Genomic DNA, 21,907 nt, shown 5'->3' with positions numbered 1-21,907 from the left:
CGATTTTTCTCATTGGTTGCTCTATCAAGGGAGTTAACTTAATTAGTTTCGTCCAAATACCAAAGAAGATGATAAGGGAACGGCCATTTAGCCATTACCGATCAGAAGAATGAATACAAATTGCAGAGGCGGATCCAGACACTTTGAAAAGGAGGGGTGCCAGCCGGGGTTACTCAGAAAAAGGGTGTGTGCTAGGACATTATTTGCCATTTTTTGTCAACTTTACACACGAAAATGACAAATTTAACAATAAAAAGGAGGGGTGCAAAGTTGGATCCGCCACTGAATTGTTTACAAGACAAAGCACATTCATAATAATAAGAATGCATTTTATCAACAATATCATACCAAGAACTTTATATTAGTGTCATATAGTCCTTTATAATATTATCTGACTTCATTTGGTAGTACAAATTTTGAAGTGAAGATTGAAATGATAAACATATTGATTAAAATGATTCACCTTATTTTTTAACATTTTATGTCATGCTTTTGATCAAGGATTTTTGTAGTAGACTTATGTCTTGTTCATACTTTACATTTAATTTTCGCGATAATCTTGCTTCACTTGATTACTCTCTTACAGCCTGAAAAAAAAACTGTTCACTATAATCCCAATTTGAACATATCCTGGGTATAATCAGAAACATATAATACTTGTATATTTAGGTCCATGGTATAATAAGGCAGCAACCATTTGATCGCGGGTGGGAGTATTGATTTTTCTAAAACGTTCTCGCCTTCTGCGAAAACCAATTTATTTTTCGTGACAAGTCGAAAACATTTTTTTCTTTCAACATATAAAACGCTGAGAGAAAAACACAGTTTTATTTTCTCATTGCTGGTATATATTAAAAAAGAATTGGAAAGTCCCCCTCCCCCCTAAAAAAAATAACATGGTTGCTAAAAAAGAATATGTGCGTCTGTTGCATTCCACCGGAAAGATCTTCTAGACAGCTTGATCCAGAACAAAGGTTCTCAAACCAAATTTATATGTATCTAAATAAGGGGAACAGTATGCATATCTGGTGATTTTAATTCTCTTATTAGAAATATTTCGGACAACATAGAATGTGTGGATTATATTCCAAACCGTGACGTAATCAGATTCTTTTATTCTCTAAACACTATTACAGTACAGATAAAGTAATACATTTATAAATAAACATTATGCATGACAAGTACATTATAAATTATACCAATGATGTTGGTTAGAAGTTAACAAGTTAAACGATAGTGGCAGTGTTACGGAACAACCTTGAGGAACTGTAGAAGTACATTTACTTCATTATTAATAAATCTAATAAGTTTACACAGGTTACTTAATTGAAGTCTACCTTTTAATTGGAATAAATCTTTCAATTTCATAACATTCACTCGCTGTAAATACCTTTTGTTCAAACATTGTTTTCTAGCATTCGAGAAAAAAGAACATTGAAGTATGAAATTAAATTCATCTCCCAGTTCTCTGTCGTTACATAAAGTACAAAATCGCAAATTTCGATCTAAATTTTGCCAACGTTCCGTTTCGATTGGCAATCTATGGTTGCCTACTCTAAATCTACACAGAGTTAGGTATCTTTTCCGTATAAAATATCTAAATACTTTTCAAATGCAAATTCTTCTTTGAACAATTTGTAGCAATCCCCCGTTAAATTGTATATGCCAAATATTCCCAAAACCACAATTGTTTAAAATATTCTTAATGAAATCAATCCCTGGAGATAACTCATACTTGTATCTATATAATACATTGCGAAGTTTAAAATCTTTACCAATAAGTTTGCCCAATAACTCACCATACGAGACTTTATGTGAACGTGTAAATGATATACACCGACATAACTGAGATTCGAACCATAATGGTGATTTGTTTGTGGATGTCTTGGTAATAGTAACTTCTGTGTCTTCAACAGCTGAATATGCAAACGGAATAACTATACCTACGTGATGGACGATTATTATTAAGATACAGTCAATTCCTTCTATATACAGCTCAATGGATTTAAACAAAATTTTGTAGATGTTCATGAGTCACCAGATTATTATTGTCTGGTGACTCTTCAGAGAGATAAATCCAAACTAAGGAATTTATGCTAAAACCTTATACATTCCTTGAAACGTTCACGTTTCTCATTTTAACGTTCGTGTATCGTTTATTGTGCGTTTACATATCGTTTTGCATTCGTTTAAACACTCGATAAACGCACGCTGGGAGAGTTCATTTAAACGCACGCTGGGAGCGTTCGTTTAAACGCACGATAGAAGCGATCGTTTATTTTTGTACTTTGATTATTTCCTTGATTCAACTGTTACATTTATATTTTTTGCTCAATATATTTTCATTCTATTTTCTATTTAATTAAACGCAGGTTAGGAGCGTTCGTTTAAACGCACGACAAAAGCATTCGTTTATCCTGCGTTTTGGCGAGCGTGTGGGTATCTTGCATGCGGGGAAACCTAAACGTCTCAAGGAATATATGTCCTAAACTGCACATTTTAACGAAATTGTAAAACTGCACATTTTAACGAAATTGTACAGGAATATTTTGCAATAAATGTAGTGCAAGGGAAAACTATCTACCTTAACAGTCTAATATTATTTTAGTCATCTAGAAGCATCTGATAGTTTACTTATACATTTCTAGTTTTTATTATAACCAGATTTTAAAACTTTCCTTCATTTTAGTTGCCAGTAAATTGGAAACCTATTTGTTTAACTTAGAGAAGCTGAATTCATTTTAAGCTATCATTACACCCATACAATTTTATTACCAAATACTAAGGCTGACATTTAAGCATGAATAATCAGAAATAGTCATGTTATTTCTTGTAAAAAAAATTCTGCAGTATTTTTATTGCAATTATTTTGCAATTTCAAATGTAGGACTTTGATGTCTACCTGTAATCAAGGAAATCATTTGTTGTATTTTGTATGTTGGCATTCCTTGAATATGTAATTTAAAAACGTTGACATTCCTTGAAGACTCCTGTGACAGAAGTTAAACGGGCATGGAAAATTTGAGAAAACTAAAGATAAATGCACTACAGGGTCATTTGAGCGGCGACGTCATCAGAGAGCCGGAATATTAACCTAACCGTTTAAAAAAGAAATAAAAGATTTTTAAATTAATAAAAAAAAATATTGTCCAAGAGTTTTGGCGCTCAAATGTCCTAAACTTTGACACTCAAACGTTCCCTTCCTTTCCCTTCAATGACATTTGCCGAGTTAACGAACTTACAAGTACATACCCTTAATAACACGAATACAACAATAATACAATAACAAAACATTGATATCTTCTTCATTTTCCAAGTTCGAAAATAACATTAAAATGTAAGTTTTTTGTAGGGGAGAGTAAAATGCAAGTTTTTTTTTGTAGGGGAGGAATAGAAACATACAATGTATTTGGGAAAAGCAGGAATTGTTATGCTGTGTAAACATATAATATATATACATATTTACTGATTGCTGATAACAATGGAACATTAAAAACAACAAATGCATGTATTGATATTTCATGGGTGTATTATATTAATAATTTCAGTATATGTTCATGTTTTAGCAATAGCTAAGTCATAAAAAAAATTAAGCACTATAAGAGCAAAAAGTAACAACACAAACAATCAAAGGATCGTCGTCTCAAGACAACATAACAGGATAACAGACCGTTCCGTTAATAAACATTGTTATAATCAGTAATCTCTCTTTTTGGGGAAAATTTAGACGACCAGCTCTTTCTTTGTCCGAAATGTTATAACTGGCAGTTATGTAACAGATACCGACTCGTTAACAAATTGATATTAAAGAGCAGAATGTGGCCGAAGTAAGAGTTTCATTTTGTCAGTAGCTTTCGCTTTTATTCCAGACTTTATTTTCTTTTTCCCCATTTTCATGTTTTCATGATCAGATTCTGAAGCAGAGCTTGCAGACATCCTATTTTCTGTTTACTTTTCCTGATAACCTTAGCGTCATCATAGAATTGACTGACGTCTCTACAAGACATAATTTTGAAAGCGGTTCAAATATTCAAATTTTGTCAATGTGCTCTGTACATGTATATGTTTTTTTTTTTTTTTTTTTTTTTTTTTTTTTTCAGACAAATTTACCCACTTTTTCTGGTCGTATTCTTCATTATAGAATCAATATCTCTTCGGCGATTATCTGTTTTCAGCTAAAGCTGTGGCAGGGGAACATTACTGCCTTTAACTATAGAATAAGTTAAAGTATTTATTTAAATCTAAAAGCTCAACATCACTCAAACCGCCATCTGATATATAAGCCCTGCATTTTTTTTCTGTATTTTTTAAGGTAACATTTTCACGATTTTAATTCCAGACACCTTTTAAAACAATATTATCAATTTTTTTTTTAAATATTGTTTTTGCCATGTTTAAGGTTGTTCGCAGGATTTCTTTGTTTTCATAACCATGAAGTTGGAGTGGAATTAAATCTTAAACATTTTTTTTGTTTGGTATGCGGATCCCTATCCTGAGTTTAGGCTAGTTTTTGATTAGATTGTCACAAATTTTAAAAGAAAACACGCCTCAGTAACATAGAGAAAATTATCGGTAAACCTTTTGGTTATTTTATGTTCTTTGTTGTGTTTGTCTGCTTTACATGTCTGGTCTTTGTCCCTGGATTACATTCTTTTGATTTCCGCTAGAATCTAAGTTCCCATAATTACTCTGAACCAGATAACAACATATGCCATTGTATATTGTGAAGTTCTGTTTAATTTTTTTCCTTTTTTCCTTATCGATTGGGTTAAACAGCCATATTTTACATTTGTATTAGGTAGGGCAGTCTGAACCTTCATAATGACTTACTCTGGTATCTCTCGAGGGACAGTAAACACATCCGAATGAGTAGACTGGAGCGTTTTATTTGGGATAACATGATCTAAATAAGTTAAAAGGCGAAGAAATTTAGTTTTTTACACGAATGTCTACGAATATTTTTTTTGGTTATTTTATTCGTAATTATAGAGGTCCCTCTTAATCATTCAGAAGGCATCGTTAACCAATCGCAAGAATCCGTATTTTTAAAAAGAAATTGAGGAGAATTTTACGATTCATTAACGAATGATAACGGATTTTTTCGATGGATTAACGGATAAACACGAATATAATCGAGCACTTTCTAGTATATACGAATACCTTGTCAAGGACGAATAGTGTTAGGCTGTCGTGACAGGTGGCGAAAGAGTCGAAAGAATTTTTGGTATGATATTGACTTATTTCACTCCTTAAACATGTCAAATATTTGAACTATTTGACAAAATGCAACTCCTTTGAAAATTATTACCATTCGTAAATTACACGTAACCAAAACGCAAGTATTTGTAAAAACTCGTTAAGTTATCGTAAACCATTCGTTAATTATCCTTAAAAGCTTGGACCAAATCGTAACAATTCGCATTGCACTCGCAATTATTCTTACCAATATCATATATGCATTCGTGAAATGTCCGTATTTAGTCGCAATGAATCGTGAACTATTATTGTAAACGCATCGCATTCCTCCCGACGCAGTAAATCATTCATACTCGTACCAAATTGTAAACCATTCACAAACTGCGCATAATAGTGGCTTAATTTGCAAGGATTTGTGTTAGTTTTACAAATTCTGTAAATTTGGAGATTTGTAAGGAGTCGTAATAAAGATTGGTGTATGTAATTGGGGTATAAGGTTTGATTAGATGAAATGCAATGGTTTCAGATGAGAATATGTTCAAAGTTGGGAATGTAAAATTTGGCAAAAAATCGTTTAAGGGACAATTATTTCAACATCGGCCAACAGATCTTCATGAAAATTTAGGCATAGGTCCCTCCCACCATGCTGAACAATTTTACAGCGGATAAATTTAGCTAAATCCAACTGTTAGGTTTTTGAAAAACTCTGCAATTTTACCCCTGTGATTTATTTTAGCAACGGCGACCATGTTTTCCGCTGGTTCGAAAAAAAACCCTAAACACTGATTGTTAAAGATATATGTACCATAAGAAACATTCGAGCAAAGTTTGGTTACAATCTGTCCTGAAGTTTTAGAAGAGAAGATATTTTTAAAAAGTTTACGGACGACGACAACGGACGACAGATACATAGCGATGGCAAAAGGTCGCTCAGATGAGCTAATGGGTATCGGTATTTCTTAGAATAATGTTTTAGTAAGATAACGGTTAGGGGTAAGTGAGATACATATTTTTACGTAAATATTGCTAAAAGCATTTCTAGGGTGGAGCATTATTAAAGTGTGTAATGTCCTAAAATCTGGCTAATAAAGAACAAAGAAAATGCAACAATACCAATTTTATCCATACAACATTTTCCATAATTAGGATGAGGGATTTGCTGAGAAAAATGTATATGAAGCTACTGCCATAAACCACAATTCTTTAAAAATCAATTTCTGATGGCCATGTCGCCTTGCTATTGTGTCATTTTCCAAAGTCTAATTTTAGTTAATTTTTCTTTCAATTGAAGATAGACTAACAGTTCTACCTAAAACAACTAATAATAACAAAATAACAGTGGCAATATTCTCTTTAAACACAGTTTGTCTAATCTATTACATCCTAGATATGTATAACTTGCCTAGTCACTATTGAATTTCCGAGTGAACGGTCGCCCATATGATAAAGTTATCACTTTATCGGACACGGATAAAAACACCATATTATTCACACGGAAGGGATCAAATATGAAGCTTTTCTTTGGTTTAACATTCATTGTGTTTTTCAGTACTGTTCTCGGTAAGCTTAAGATATTTTAAAATAATACTTACATTCACCAGAGTGCGCCATTAAGCCCCGTGATTTATTAAGATAGCAAGTTAATAGAATAAACGCGTTGAAAGTAAAGGTTTGTATTATCTGTTCTAATTATGATGTAAATATTGTTTTTTATTAGAGAGAGAGGAAGAGAAAGAGAGAGGGAGAGAGAGAGAAAGAGAGAGGGAGAGAGAGAGAAAGAGAGAGCTTTGTCTCTTCCGAACATAAGGTATCTAAAACATTTTAACTCATTTTTTTTCTTTTTTAGGCCTGAAATACGATGCGTATAAACAATTTCTAGAAGTACAATCAAAAAATACTACATTTGTCGAGCTGTTTGAGAATCACTTGAAGAAATTCCAAAGTGCACAAGAAAATGATAAAGTGGTGAGTATACTATTGCTATATCAAGACGCACAGAGTTCACTAAAATAATAAGACTAGGATGGAATCTCATTCCCTAATAGTCATCTTTGTGACAGAATAGAATGTTACATGAACGCCAATGTATACAATTATGATTGAAATTATGTTATACTCCATAAATCATCAACTTCTAAAGAAAGCCTCGTTTGTCCGAAATTACCCCTTTTATGTCGTTATCTTCGTCTTACTTACCGCATGAATGGAAGAGGGCGAACGTAACACCAGTGTTCAAGAATTGTTCAACGGGTGAAGTCAAAAACTATAGACTTATCTCATTATTTAGCGTCATTTCAAAATGTATGGAGAGATGTGTACACAAATATGTATATAACATTTTAATACAAAATGAATTAATTACATTCAGCCAGTCGGGGTTTACCAGGGGCGGCTCTGCTATTAACCAGCTAATATATATGTACGACGATATCGGAAAAGCTTTATATAACGGGAAAGAAATAAGAGTTGTGACATAAGCAAGGAATTCGTATGGCACAGAGGTCTCTGATTTAAACTCCAAAACTACGGAATTTGTGAAGATCTGCTATACCGGTTCAAAATTGATCTTTCCGGATCAGAATAAAGGGTGTTTTTTAGTAGTGGAAGTCCATTGAAGCTTGTGTTCTCCAGGTCTCCATATAAGGATCCTTGCTGTTTATTAATGGTATTTTAGAAGATATTAATGCTTGCGTTATTTTCAGATGACACGAGCATTTATATAACAACAATCGCTGCTGACATACTAAATAGGGATCTTGAAAAGATTCTTAACTGGTCAAATCAGTGATTAGGTAAATTTTAACCGCAGAAGACGTTAACGATAACTATATCCCATAAAACCGTGAAGCCAATATATCCGCCTATTTCTACGGATGACCATAACATTTAAGAGGTTGCTTCTCTACAAAACTTGGGCATTCATTTTTCAAGTAATGGTTATTGACATGACCACATTGAATATATTGTTATGAACGCTTTTACCAGTGTAAATTATTTTGCGGTAGGTATGTCTTGGAGAAAATGTACTTGTCTTATATCAGACCTATCCTTGAATATGGTAATGTCATTTGGCAAAACCACACCCAATTTCGACCAGAAAGGCGTATTTTGTTATATAAGATTATAAACAAGGAATCCCCAAGTTATTTTTGTGACATTGATCCTAGTTCAGCTAGTGATCGACACGGTTATTTTACTCAAGTTCATTGTTAATATTCGTACACGCACAAACTTGTACTCTGAGTACTTTCTGATATCGACTATCCGCCTGTGGAATAGTTTGCCATTGGATACACGGATTTCTGGTTCATTAAGTACATTTGAAAGTAAATTAGAGACGCATGAAAATCATATCTTAAATATTATTATACAGGTACAAGACAAGGACAGATTCTTCATGTAAGGTCTAGATGTGTTATATAGGGTATGAAATATAGGGTAAACGCTATAGGGTTTAAACAAACACTTATAATGCATATACAAAAAAAAAGATATATTTCAATCTGAATATATGATATACTTAATCATCCTATCGATACATATTTGTTATTGAATGGGTCATATATTCTAACATTGGATGAAAATATTCATGTATTTATACTTGTTCAGATATACATGGTTCGGAGCAAACGCTTCTGTTGAACTACATTTCAATACTCCATTCATTTTTTTTCCAATACGAATATACTTTTTTAAAATTTAATTTCATTTCATTTTCAATATCTATATTGTTTTTACATAGTAGTACATGTACATGATGTATCTTATTTCCTAAGCATGCCTGTTATATGTTTGAATCTATAAATTGTTTGATTGATTAATAAAAGCTGTCCAAATTTCTAATTATTCCAAGGAAAAGTTACGAAGCTATAACCGATAAAATATATTATTATAATACAAAAATGACGGCCGATAAGAACCTCCCCAAAAAAACAAAACCAAAAAACGAAGAGACACAATACAAAGATTGCAGGGGTAGAAATAAAAGGAGTCCGTGTCTGTTTTCCGTTAGTCAATACACGATATTCTCGAGATATTTGATTTTGTATATATATATATAAAAACTGTTCAATATAAAGATCTTGTATGATGAATACTCTAAAAGAAGTGTAGGGAATAAATAATGTACATACCGGTTGTGTAGTGATAAACACACACACACACACACAATAAACGGACTGACGGATATGCTCTATACTGGTATCTTTCCTACTTGTTGTCCGCACACAACCTTTATAGTCTATGTGCGTAAATAAGTATAAATAGTTTTAGAACAAGTCCAAGTATGTTCATTTCGTTAAAAAATACCCCTTAACTCGGTTCCTATCAGTTTGTTACTTTTAGGATATTTGAATATGAATTACTTTGATATTCTGTGGATTTCGTAGTTTAAGTAGAACGAATCATTGCAGGAAAATCCACCAAAGCTTGAAACAAGTGTTCAATCTCTTTTATTTTTCCCTACTTTATTATATATTGTTCATTATTTTTGTTACTTTATACACCGCGTACTATAAGTTTGTGTTTCTTTACAGGTTTGCTCCGTTTTTCATCCAGATAGTTCAATTGTAATACTTGAAAGCTGTTTTTTTTGTTTGTTTTTGTTTTCTATTCTAAAGAATTATTTTTTGTTTTTGTTTTTTTAAAGCGGCTCAAGATATTGCTAAGTAAGGGATCCGATGGGTCCCCGATCACTCACCAAGATATCAAAAAAATGTTTCAAAAATATTTAACCTCCTGTTTCAATTTACAGCAAAATGCCTATGAACAACGTTTAATTGGCATATATGAAGGTTGAATCTGTCCTTATGAATTCACAGTACTAGTAAGGCGATCTCAAAACAAGGCCGTAGCTAAGACCTTTACCGTAGTGAGGCAACTCCTTCAATGGGTGCTACGGCACTGAAAAGGCGAGGCAGAAAGCGTTCTGAGTTCATTACATATTGGTAATTACGTAACATTTTTTTCAGAATCACTGGATAGACTTTCCTTGCCAACCCTACAAAAGACCAAGAGCGGCAACCACAGGCAAGTACAATAAATAGAAACAAGTATTATGTCAAAATAGAATTAAAATAATTTCCTTAAAATCACTTCTTCTTTTTGAACATATTCGGTGAATAGCCAGGTGAAATTTTTGGTAAAATTGCGGGTCTATTTCCACAGGGATTGAGTAATACACGTGTGTGCATGTAAAGCTAAATTTTATTTTTAAAGATTTTCGTATTATTTTTTTCTCTGAATACGGTATGTTTCTTCACGCTTTAGGCAATGTTTTAACGTTATACATAAATATATTATCAGTAATTAAAGTTTATCTGTATAACGTTAATAACAGGGAAAGTTGTATAAATACACAGTTTTATCTGGACCTTGAACGTTCGACTGCTCTACATTTCTACCATTTCAATAATCGGTGGATAGCCGGGTGAAATCTTCGGTAAAATTCCGGGTATATTTCCACTTGGATTGAGTAATACACGTGTGTGTGTGTGAGAAGATAATGAGTTCAATAAGTTCTATAGAACTTTCGCCCATTTAATGGATCTTGTCAAGATATTGATATCCATAAATTAACTGTCCTCAAGTATGCTTTGGTAGACTACCAGCGCTTACTAAACTATTATTTTTTTTTTATAGTTCATGAACTGACCCCATTTGACATCAAAGTTATTGGGGCTATAGGAGATTCAATTACAGTGAGTAAGCCCATACTATTAAAGCAAACCTACAAAAACCCAAACATACCAATTAATAGGTACAAATACACGAATAAACAAAAGTACTCATAATGTACTGACTTGATTTCGATTTTTTTCCAAATTTCCCATTCGGAAATAAAATTTTAACAATCGATTAAAACGTAGATCAGTCAATAATCCCGATTTTAACCACTGCAATATTTGGATGACTCCCTGGAGAAAACATAGAATCATAGACTCTTTTAAAGTATTACCTGTTACAAAGTCCATTCATTTTACTTATCAAAACAAAGCATCATCACACAGTCCAATGTCAATTCTGACAGTAGTTTTTACTGACAAAACAGAGATGAAATATTGTAGCAAAGATCATAATGAAATATGAAAGAAATCAGAATACTTTTGTGCCAATACTGTGTCATTAAAATAAGACCGGGGATTTTAGATTTTTTTTGTATTTCAGGCAGGAACGGGAATTACGGCCAAAACTGTGATTGGTCTACTGCGAGAAGATAGAGGTTTGTCATGGAGGTTAGTTACTTTCATTGTAGAATAAGTGAAAAATATTTATTCAATTTATAAATAATTTGCAAGAAATCAAAATATGCCCTGACGCTAACGTTAAAAAGCATGTTATAAATTTTTAAACATTACTGAGAAAAACAATTAAACATGAAATTTTTTATTAACTTTCAGCATTGGTGGTGATGGAACAGCTAACGACCATGTAACACTTCCAAGTATGAATTGTCACCTTTGTAAACCTCGAATCTTGTGAATGTAGCTCACAAAAAGATTCCATCGCACCCTATCATATAAACACTAATAATAGGGTTATGTTCTCATACATCTCTTAAATTTTTTATGTCTCCCATCATTAACTTGCCAACTTGTAAACTTCGTCATTTTTTTTCTTTCCGCACACTAATATAAGAACATGAAACAAACAACTTGAAGTATATTTCAAAGAACACGTATTCTTCACACAGACTATGCTCCCATGCTTTGGGGGTAAAATTCTGGCTGGTAATTTTTTCTTCATTTTCTGCTTGTTTTTATTTGCTATTAAGTTTTGAATGTCGCATTTATCGCGGTTATCCTTGATTTGATTTACAACCTTCAAAACCTATCACTTGCGAAACAAAGCGAAATCCTCTATACCTCATAAACTACAAGAAAAGTTGTCGACGAACGAGTAGAATGCAAACTTATCGCCATATATTGTACTACAAGGTTCCATACCACAAAAAGATTGATTTTGAATATGCATTGGAATTAGGCGACAAAAGGAGCTAACATATGTGTCAAGTCTAACATGAATAAATTGGATAGGTTTCACCAATTTTCCATAGAATATCAGATTTTTACCCCAACATGCCTAATGACCACGTCAGAATCTCAAATGTGCAGAAGGACCGTTAAACTTAAAATCGGTGAAAAAGTTGGTTAGATTGAAGTCAGAATAATGTCTCAGACAATCATTACAAAGCAGGGTCTGTTCTATTGATCAAACATTCTCGTCCTGAAATGCATGTAATATCTGCTAAAGGACATTTGACCAAAATCAGTCAATCAATCAACCAATCAATTAATCAAATTGAATAGAAATAATTATTAAACAACACTATTTAAATAGTATAAAAACCGCGTTAATTCATCTCTGACATATTTGTTATGTGAGAATGCATACCATTATTCTATTTTTTCAAAGATATTTGTTTTTGATGCGAATGTTCTTTTTCCGAAAGATATGATAAAAAGATACAATCCTGAAGTTGTTGGATATTCCACTGGCTGGGGACCTGCCTGGTTCCCGAACGCTCACTTCAATGTTGGAGAACCGGGGGACAAAGCGTCGTAAGTAATTGCATGGATTATTTCATTTGTGTTTGCTCAATAAATTCAATACATGCAGGCGCGTAGCTGAGGCCAAACTGAAGTGTAGGCAAAATTACGGTAGGGGGTCCAGGGGGGCGAAGTCACCCCCCCGAAGCTCCGCGGAGATAGCGTTTTAGAGCATCATTTATGCCTCTCCTGGATGTATTTTATTTCAAAAAAAAAAAAAAAAAAAAAAAAAATGGCAAAATTAAGTGCAGGCAAAAGCTTTTTTGACTAACGGTATCTACGCGCCTGACATGTAGCTTTTTGAAACATTTCTTCAGCTGTTATTTCCTTTAAAAAATTAAGCCAGCTTCACAAGATACTTTGAATATAATACGAAAATTGTCATTTTTTATCAAGGATGAAGCTGTTAGAGCGTATCTCATTTTATTAATAAACACACATATAAATCTTATCTGTATGACAGGAATATGCCGGGCCAGGCTAGAAAACTAGTGGACAAAATGAAATCCAGTGATGCCATAGATTTCAAGAATGATTGGAAAATTATAACATTGTTCATAGGCGGCAATGATTTATGTGATTTCTGTGAGGACAAGGTAATTTACTTAACAAGAAAGAACTATAGACATTGACAAAACAAACGAAAGAAAAAAGAAAGAAAGAAAATTTTCACAAAAGCAGAAACATTTTACCCCAATTTAATCTTTAAAAAATTTTTTATCGAATGTTTCATTTTTCCAGAATATGCCAATTTGCTTGGATCAAATATGATAAAAAAGGGATTAAAATTATTTATAAAAAAATCTAATTAGCCTAACAAATACAAATTGCACCCAATTATTTTATCCGACCACTTATCGAATTTTCAGGAGCTATACACCGTTGAAAAATACAAAAACTTCATACAAGAAGCGCTTGATATTTTCCATGCTGAAGTACCAAGAGTGTTAGTTAATCTTGTGGAAGTTCTTGATATAAGTACCATCCCACTACTGAATGAAGGATTAATCTGTAATGCCCTTCACTAGTAAGTCTACCTATTACAGTCACAGACAATACATTTGCCTTTCTTTTCTTTGTTTGAGTATTATCTGGTTTATTTTAAATGAACTCTTAGTAGTACTTTCATATATTTCATAGTAGCTACTTTTTAGCTCACCTTGCCCAAGGCCATGTGAGCTATTGCCATCACTTGGTGTAAAAGTGTTCAGCATGATGAAATCTATCTCTGGTCAAATTTTGGTTTTAATCCGTTTAGCCATGTTGGAGTTGTGCCCTTTTTCAACAATTTTTGCTATTTTTAATGTTATTTCTTTCAAAAATCTTCTCCTCTGACACTACTTGACCAATTGAAATCAAACTTGGCATGAATATTCCTTGGGTTATCCTGCATAGAACTGATGTAGGAATTTTTGATCCGTCAGCCGTTACTAGAAGAGAACATAGGAGTCAGACAGTAGTCTTTCGCATATATCTCCAAAACCGTTAGGTTCAATAGCTGAAATGATCCGTATCATTAGGACTACAAAAGTCTTCAGGGATGAAAGTTGTCAGATAACCCTTGTAAGAGTTATTGCCCTTGAAAGGGGGAAACATAACTTTTTTTTTTTTTTTTACAGTTTTCAGTCATTATCTAGAAAATTATGATAGATTAAAAGAAACTTTCAATTGTTGAAAAGATCTTATGATAAGTTCTACCAAAGACTTCTTGAGTCAAAATTGTTGGACTTCTTGTTAAATTTATTGCCTTTGAAAGGCAAAATTTAACCAGGTGAGCGATTCAGGCTCCTTGGAGCCTCTTGTTTGTGTATTTTGGTCTTATATGAAAAGTATTTTGTGTTTGTCTTTTCACGTTTTTGAAAAGTAAAATCGAATAAAGAATGTTATTGCAGATTTATTATGAGGAAATGAAATATAATGCAAACTGATAACATTTTCAAACTGCTTTTAAATTAAGTGTGGTTCATTTGAAGTTTTGGGTGCCGATGTGCAGCCTTTCCCGGAGACGTGGAAAAGGAGGAACTTAAGGGCTTAGTTGAAGCATACCAAAAATCCGTAGTGGAATTAGTAGATTCAGGAAGATATGATACCAGGGATGACTTTACTGTTGTTGACCAGCCCTTCTTCGCTGATACAGAAATTCCGAAAAGTGTACGTTTGTATTTACACAATAAAATGCTGATGCTACATGAATCGTTTCTCCATAGTGATCACGTTTTTTGCATATAAGAGTTATTTCTATCTAATTGAACTGTTCTTCATGCCACTATTTACGCGGACGGTTCTGTGAACCACGAGTATATACTAGTTATCTCTTCATTTCATAATTTAGGCGGACGGTTCTGCGGATCTGAGTTATTTCTCCCCAGACTGTTTCCACCTGAGTGCCAAAGGACATGAGGTAGCAGCTTATGCTCTGTGGGACAATATGGTAAGAATCAGTTCGTTGTTTGGTTTCTTTAAGGCAGATGCATGCATGGATAAACTATTGAAAAAGTAAAGTTAAATTACAAATACATGCAACCATTACTATACTTTCAAATCTCTGCAATTTCAAACATCACCTTCTTACAGTTCAGATATTCGATATATTGTGTCTCAGAAAATTGAAAGGAATATTACTTAACATTTTTCGATCAGTACTGATTAGTTTTGTCCATACGCATACTAGTTTGAATACTCACCAACTGATGAGGGCTAATCCTAAAATCCTACTTGATGGAACAATATTTTCGCGTAGAAACTGATTAAGAATAATAAAAGGTAATCGAATTTTCACAAGAGCTAAAAATGCGGAACATCAAAAATTGTAAACACGTAAGAGAACAAACATATAAACTGACAAGGACGAACAACAAGAAAGAGAAAACATAAAAACTGACAAGAACGAACAACATGAAACACAAAAATAATAAAATACAGAGGTAAGACCAGCGCGATCCCCACCAAAACGGCGGATGTGAACTCAGGTGTGTACTGTGGAAAGGTGAGCACTTTCTACCTTTTGCAAGATTTTCCATGCATGCTGTCATGTCCGGGAAAGAAGAAACTCTATGACAATGTAGTTTATACTGGAAGCAGGTACACCACAATAATGATCAACTAGGTCATAGTGACGACCATAGAACTTTCGGAACGACGACAGCATTTTCTTAGTCAAATAGTTTATGTGGTAGACGCTAAACCCTTGCATGAAAATCTGCACACTGACATCAATATATGCTCAGTTTTCATCTATATACTTCTTATATAGATGAAAAGTGGTCATAGTATAAACAGCATTAAATAGCAAGCGGACATGTCAGAAAGCACACATAAGAACTCAAATCTGGAAACAAAATGATTTAATGATATTTAAATAACACTAAAACAAAAGTTGAAAATGATAGCACTTTTCGTATATTCGTTACACCCTTCGTTTCGTGCATTATAAAGCTAGAACATCGTTGCTTCTAGGAGATAATTCGACTGTGTTTGTTGATATAAACCACTAAAATCCCCCAAAAGCTTTCGTAACACAGTGTTAGCCAATCATTTGCATGATACGAGTGACGCTGACAATCAGCTGACTGTTCCTATACATGGTTTAATTTTCGTTTTCGTGCTAACATATATACTCAATACTGATAGACCAGGTTTGCACTCATGTGTAATACATGATTGACTGAGGTGTTTCTTAACGTCCTTGGCTTTTGTTTGGGATCTCTCACGGACGGTGTAAAGCATCAAAGCGTTTACACAGTCCCTGGGCATAGTCAAACCCGTGAATGTGGGTCATTGTGAAATTAGTTGTCATGTGACCACGTTGATCCATTAAATTCATTAAAATTAATGCATTATCACGCGATTTAATGTCGATCGGTGACCTAGTGATTCGTATTAGTATGCACGCTATGTACAGCATTGTCTATAGCCTATGACAGATTGATTGATTGATTGTTGGGGTGTAACGCCCGAGCGGCAATATTTTAGCTATATTCAGGCGATAAACATGAAGTGGGTGATAAAATGAACATGAAATGATGATGAAATGAAAAATTGAATGGGACACAAGGATAATGGGGTTGACAAATTTTGATTGTCACTGGAATTAGGGAGAGGTGGGTAGGGTCGGGCAATTTAGCCTCCTGTGGCGGAGCCCTATGGTTCCTACTCCTGGAGAATACCACAGTAGGATTCTTTAACGTGTGAGGAACGTGGCATCTTTCCCAACACAGTGCACCACTATGGTTTGCGGTCAGGTTTTCTGTATTATAGCCTGATAACCCTAGCATGTAACGTGCCAGGGGTACACCATTCCACCACCTGGGGCGCACAAACCAATTGCTCTGGGTAGAGCGCCATAGCCCCCGGCTAGAGTTCAGAGCACTATTAAGTCGCCTTTTACGACAAGCTTAGCGCTGCTGCAGGACTATTTTTTCGACACCCGGACCTGCACAGGGCGAATATATCAGCATTTGCTGGATCTTTGACCCTGCAAATTACTTTTTGGGATAAAATCAACACTTTCCAGTGCATGCAAGACAGATATTGGTGCATGCCAGTCGCATGCCAGTCAATTGATGAGAAATTTCGAAGGCCGAAAAAAGTAATGTTATGTTTCCGAGCACTATTCTAAAATTTTGTAGGGTCGGTAGGTAGTTTTTTTTAAAATTTTTATTTGATATTTTTTAAATGAAATTAGTCATAAAGATACAGTGAAAACCAAATATGCAAAGACTAAACATGTAGTAGACTTAGTCCACAGCCTAATCCCTTTTGGGATTCGGCGCATGAGTAATTTTTTGTCTTGTCGAAAGTGATAAAAACAAAAAAATATTTCAAGTGTCGAATTTCAAAAAGGGATTATCAACGACCAAGAGCACACTCATAGCATGTGTATTTTAAATTTTCTTCTTTTTTTTTCTGAAAGACATTTTTACGTTATTTTTTCTTCTTAAAAATTTCAAACAAAAACTTATGAGTAGGGGGTCTGAAGGAGGGTCAGTAGGGTGACCGGAAACATTTTTTAGGCCTAAACGGATGGTCTATTTATTACTAAAGTAGTGATAGAGATTGTCTGGCAAGCTTTTTTCTGACTTGGCTTGGGGTATGAAAGAACGGAATTCCAACTTCTTACATCAATTGTCTGTATATATATATACAAATAAAGATTCTAAAGAAAAGTTAATGACAGTGTTGTGAAGTGCTGAATGTACATATACGTTATGTTGGTTCTGAAACCAAATGATACTGACAGTGCCTCTTGATATAATTTATAAAATAGAATCTTTGTTCCATTGGTACCCCTTTCAGACAGAACGTATGTATGTTCAAATTTGCTCTTTGAGCAGTACCATTCTGCGTCCATACTTGCTCCTCGGGCAATACCAATATGTGTCCACACTTGTTTTTAAATAAAAAAAAATCCTGGTTCCAAAGGCCTGTGCATAAGAGATATGAATTATATAAAATGTACTGTACAATTCAAATTAAAGGACATAAACAATGTAACTCTGTAAATGACTCTAAGCATTGGTTTTTCAATGTGAATTATCCCCTAAAAGCAGACGGATTGGAATAAATAATTATACATTTCGTCAAATACACCTACAAGGCAACTTAATAACAAAAATAAAAATGCGCAGCCTTTTTTTTGAGTGTATCACATACTACAGAATTTGCATGCTTCTTACAAAGACTGATACTTAACTTTCTTTCATTGCCTAAATTGAGATGGAGGTCAAATTAGGAAAAAAAGAAGAAAATTGAAAAGCATATGCCATGATCCATTAAATACACACATAGAATTATCCAATCACAAACTGGTTAGAAATATTATTTTTAATATGTTATAGAATTATACCTTCACAGTCTTGTTAGAATTATTCTTCTACACCCGTTGTAAAATTATTCCCTCGCATGCTCGTTAGAATTATCACTCTATATTTTGATGTTTTTGCATTTTAGATAGAGCCAGTGGGTAAGAAAAGGAGGTCATGGACACCAGGGGTTCCTGTGGAGTGCCCAGATGAGGTAAAAACAAGATATTGTTCCATTTCATACATTAATGTTATTAGCAGCAAGTATGTATGTAACGAAAAATAACTGATTAAAACATGATTTACATGAAAAGAAATCAAATAAAATCAAAACAAAATCAAAACCTTTTTATTAGAAACTGTATCATTGTAAACAAGCACTATTTTACATTACGATAAAGTATCAATACATCTCCACGACAGGTCCATTTTACGTTAAACAATAAGAATGGGGAGGGCAGTAAATGTACTGGCAATTAGTCATTGTATCAATGTATTAGATACATCTTTGATCATTTTTCATGTATTTATAGCGAGCACCGCGAAGCGGTGTGAGCTCTGCGGTTATTACGTGTACTTTCTAAATTTCCCTTAAGGTTCCCCAATATACTAACAAAAAAAAAAATCATGTCCCGGAAGTAACAAAAAGTGACTATCCTTACGGAGAAAATTCAACATTTTCTTCAATCAAACAAAAAAAAAAGGTTTAAGATTACGTTTCAGTAAAAATAAATTCATCTTTTCTGATAGTTTTCAAGTCTTTTTATATTTTTTTTTACTTATTTAAAGAAGTGAATGTTATGTTTTAAAAACTTCGGGAAACACGTGGATGTGTACGTACGTGTTAAGGTGTATCTCCGCTGTTCCACTGTTGCTGTTGTCAAGAACCTTACCCGCCTTGGAAAAAATATAACCCCGATTGTATTATCAAAATCTAAGCATAGCTTTTCTAAGATAGGAAAGGCAATCATTTTCTGGTTTGGAATTTGCAGCTGTCGTCTGCATTTTGTTTACATCACATGATATGTGTAAAATATTACCACCATCCGTGGAGAACTGTAATATTTCCGGTATATGTACAGATTGATCTGACAGGCCAAAACAGAAATGGAGATGTCCCTAAGGGGTAAAAAATGTACAGTTTGCGAAGTGGTAAAAAGTTATTGGCCATTTTGAGGGCGAAGGGAAAGGGGGTATCAGGTTGGAATTTTGGGGGAAAATTGTTCAAGTTATTCATTTATTAACCCCCCCCCCATTAATTAACAAGACAGATTTTCAAATAGAATTATTGATTTTGCTTGCTGCTTAAATATAAATAAAATATTGCACTTGCGAAGCAAAAATTTTCATCAGGGTTGACACCCCCCTCTATGTAATGTCCATTATTATTTTTACGAGTCTCGCACAGGTGGTGCATGTATAGTAAAGTTCACGGTGCTCACTGATTTAGGCAATGCCTACCCCATACTATGTAATTTTTTTATCAATTTATAACATTGTCTATAAGTGTTAAAATTGTGACAAAAGTAAAAATCTGTCATCATTCTGTCATTTTGCAGAATGCCCCATTCTTTTACACTAAGAAGAACAGTCAAGACAAGCCAGATATATACCTAGAAATTGATGATACAGAGACTGGACAAAAGAACGATGCTGGTAGTAACAAAGCTAGTTTTATAACAGCTGGTATTGTTGTAGGAGCAATGTTTATCGTAGCCATAGTATCAGGCACTGTGTTCATATTTAAGAAAAAGACATCAACTGGTACATCACATTCCAATACACAAATCTAATCCGGAAAATATGAGCCAGAAGTTTCATACTTATTTAATGCTTATATTGCAAAACAGTGTTATTTCAGTGTTCTCCACATTACTGCATTGTACAGTAGTTCTCATTCTGATCCAAATGCCTGTGATATGTTGTTCTCTGTCATAAAAGATGTGTTTTAGTGTATTAACATTTGTTTTATTTGAATATTGATAGAAACATCAAATTTCGGGATCATTGAAAAACAAATACTGGAAGAAAAATTGACTATCACGTTATTACAAAGGCAAAATATTTCACATGATTTTTACTTGAGTTTATTTAATATTTGAGATGGAATTCGATGTGATTCGAGCCTTTACATTTAATTTATTGAAATTTTCACATAAAAATCATGTTACTTGAAAATTACAGTCCATGTAGTTGGATATCAAACATTGATAACATTTTTGTCATAATTGAAATGAATAAAGTAACAAATTTATAAAACTAAAATGGCCCTGGTTCTTCAATTATTTTATTGCCACTTCCAAGTTATTACATCAGCTGTTGGCGCCAAAGTAGTTTGTGATGTGCGTGTGTGTGCTTCAAATTCTTAACATCACTTGTGCATTGAAAAATATTATCCCTTATTTTCTTATGCTGAAATAAAAAAATGAAAATTAAATACATGTAATGTAATCTCCAAAGAATATCATGTTTGATCTTGAAGCTAATGACGTATTGATATGTGAGCCATTAGACCTACTTCTGTAGCTCCTCCAACACAGTGTGTCGGTGAAGAATTTACCGTTGTTTATCCATTTGTTTATTTCCTTCGTCCTACACAGAAGAATAACTCGTTATGCAAGTTCGACATAATGAGAAGTACATATAAATATACATATTCAGAATTTTTATTCATCTATTTATTTTTCGTTGCTGAAATACTTAAACCATCCTAATTTCTACTGGGATTTCACAAAATGATTTTTAATTTCCTTTTCACAAGGTAATATTTGGTCGAACATCTCCACTTGGAAGAGTAATCAAGGAAGCGAAGAATCGAGCGGAAATCAAAAGATTATATTCCAATGTCTGTTAAGACTAGACAGGTAAACAGACACGCACAACGAAGAACATGAAATAACCAAAATAACACGTACAAAGAAAAAAGTAAATAAACAATCTGGACTCCATTAAAAAGTTGGATTAATTAGGGTTTAAAGTTGTTAAAGTTAGTTGCTGAAATATATTTATTTTCTTTATAAAAAGGGGATGTAACGATAATGAAGATCTTACTGTAAATCAGTCCTAACCTAAGCTTCTCCTTGAATGGATCAGTATTTTCCGTACTGGAAGTTGAACTGGTATATCATTGTTGTCAATTTTTAGATGCAAGTGTCCTTTGCATATCTAGAAACCATAACGATTCATGGGTTCATGAGTTGGCTAGATCCTTCAATCTCAGTTTCCGCTATATAGATGACGTATTATCTTTAAACAATCCTAATTTCGGGGATTTGATACATCGCATCTACCCAAAAGAACTTGAGATAAAGGATACTACAGACACTGTGAAGTCAGCCTCTTATTTTGACCTACACTTAGAAA

General features: G+C 33.6%; 1 protein-coding gene across 1 annotated transcript; it reads left to right on the top strand.

The window, feature by feature from the left end:
- Nucleotides 1–6,598: 6,598 nt before the first annotated feature.
- On the top strand, nt 6,599–20,806 carry LOC148623627 (phospholipase B1, membrane-associated-like). The gene is made up of 13 exons (XM_088565578.1): nt 6,599–6,756; nt 7,043–7,161; nt 10,167–10,224; nt 10,837–10,895; nt 11,362–11,429; nt 11,595–11,638; nt 12,647–12,755; nt 13,207–13,339; nt 13,613–13,770; nt 14,717–14,894; nt 15,076–15,174; nt 18,693–18,758; nt 20,104–20,806. The coding sequence occupies exons 1-13, from the start codon at nt 6,705–6,707 to the stop codon at nt 20,335–20,337; spliced, it is 1,377 nt and encodes a 458-aa protein (XP_088421704.1). The 5' UTR covers nt 6,599–6,704; the 3' UTR covers nt 20,338–20,806.
- The last annotated feature ends 1,101 nt before the right edge of the window (nt 20,807–21,907 follow it).

This window comes from Perna viridis, chromosome 2 (genome assembly GCF_037379345.1).
Source record: "Perna viridis isolate PV_CMFRI_1.1 ecotype Kerala chromosome 2, ASM3737934v1, whole genome shotgun sequence".
Taxonomy (NCBI): Eukaryota; Metazoa; Mollusca; class Bivalvia; order Mytilida; family Mytilidae; genus Perna; species Perna viridis.
This window is presented reverse-complemented; position numbering and strand designations above follow the sequence as displayed.

Coding starts and splice junctions, on each gene's coding strand:
- LOC148623627 (XM_088565578.1), top strand. CDS start 6,705: ATGAAGCTTTTCTTTGGTTTAACATTCATTGTGTTTTTCAGTACTGTT. Junction 11,430..11,594: donor GATAGAGGTTTGTCATGGAG/GTTAGTTACTTT, acceptor ATTAACTTTCAG/CATTGGTGGTGATGGAACAG. Junction 11,639..12,646: donor CGACCATGTAACACTTCCAA/GTATGAATTGTC, acceptor TTTTTCCGAAAG/ATATGATAAAAAGATACAAT.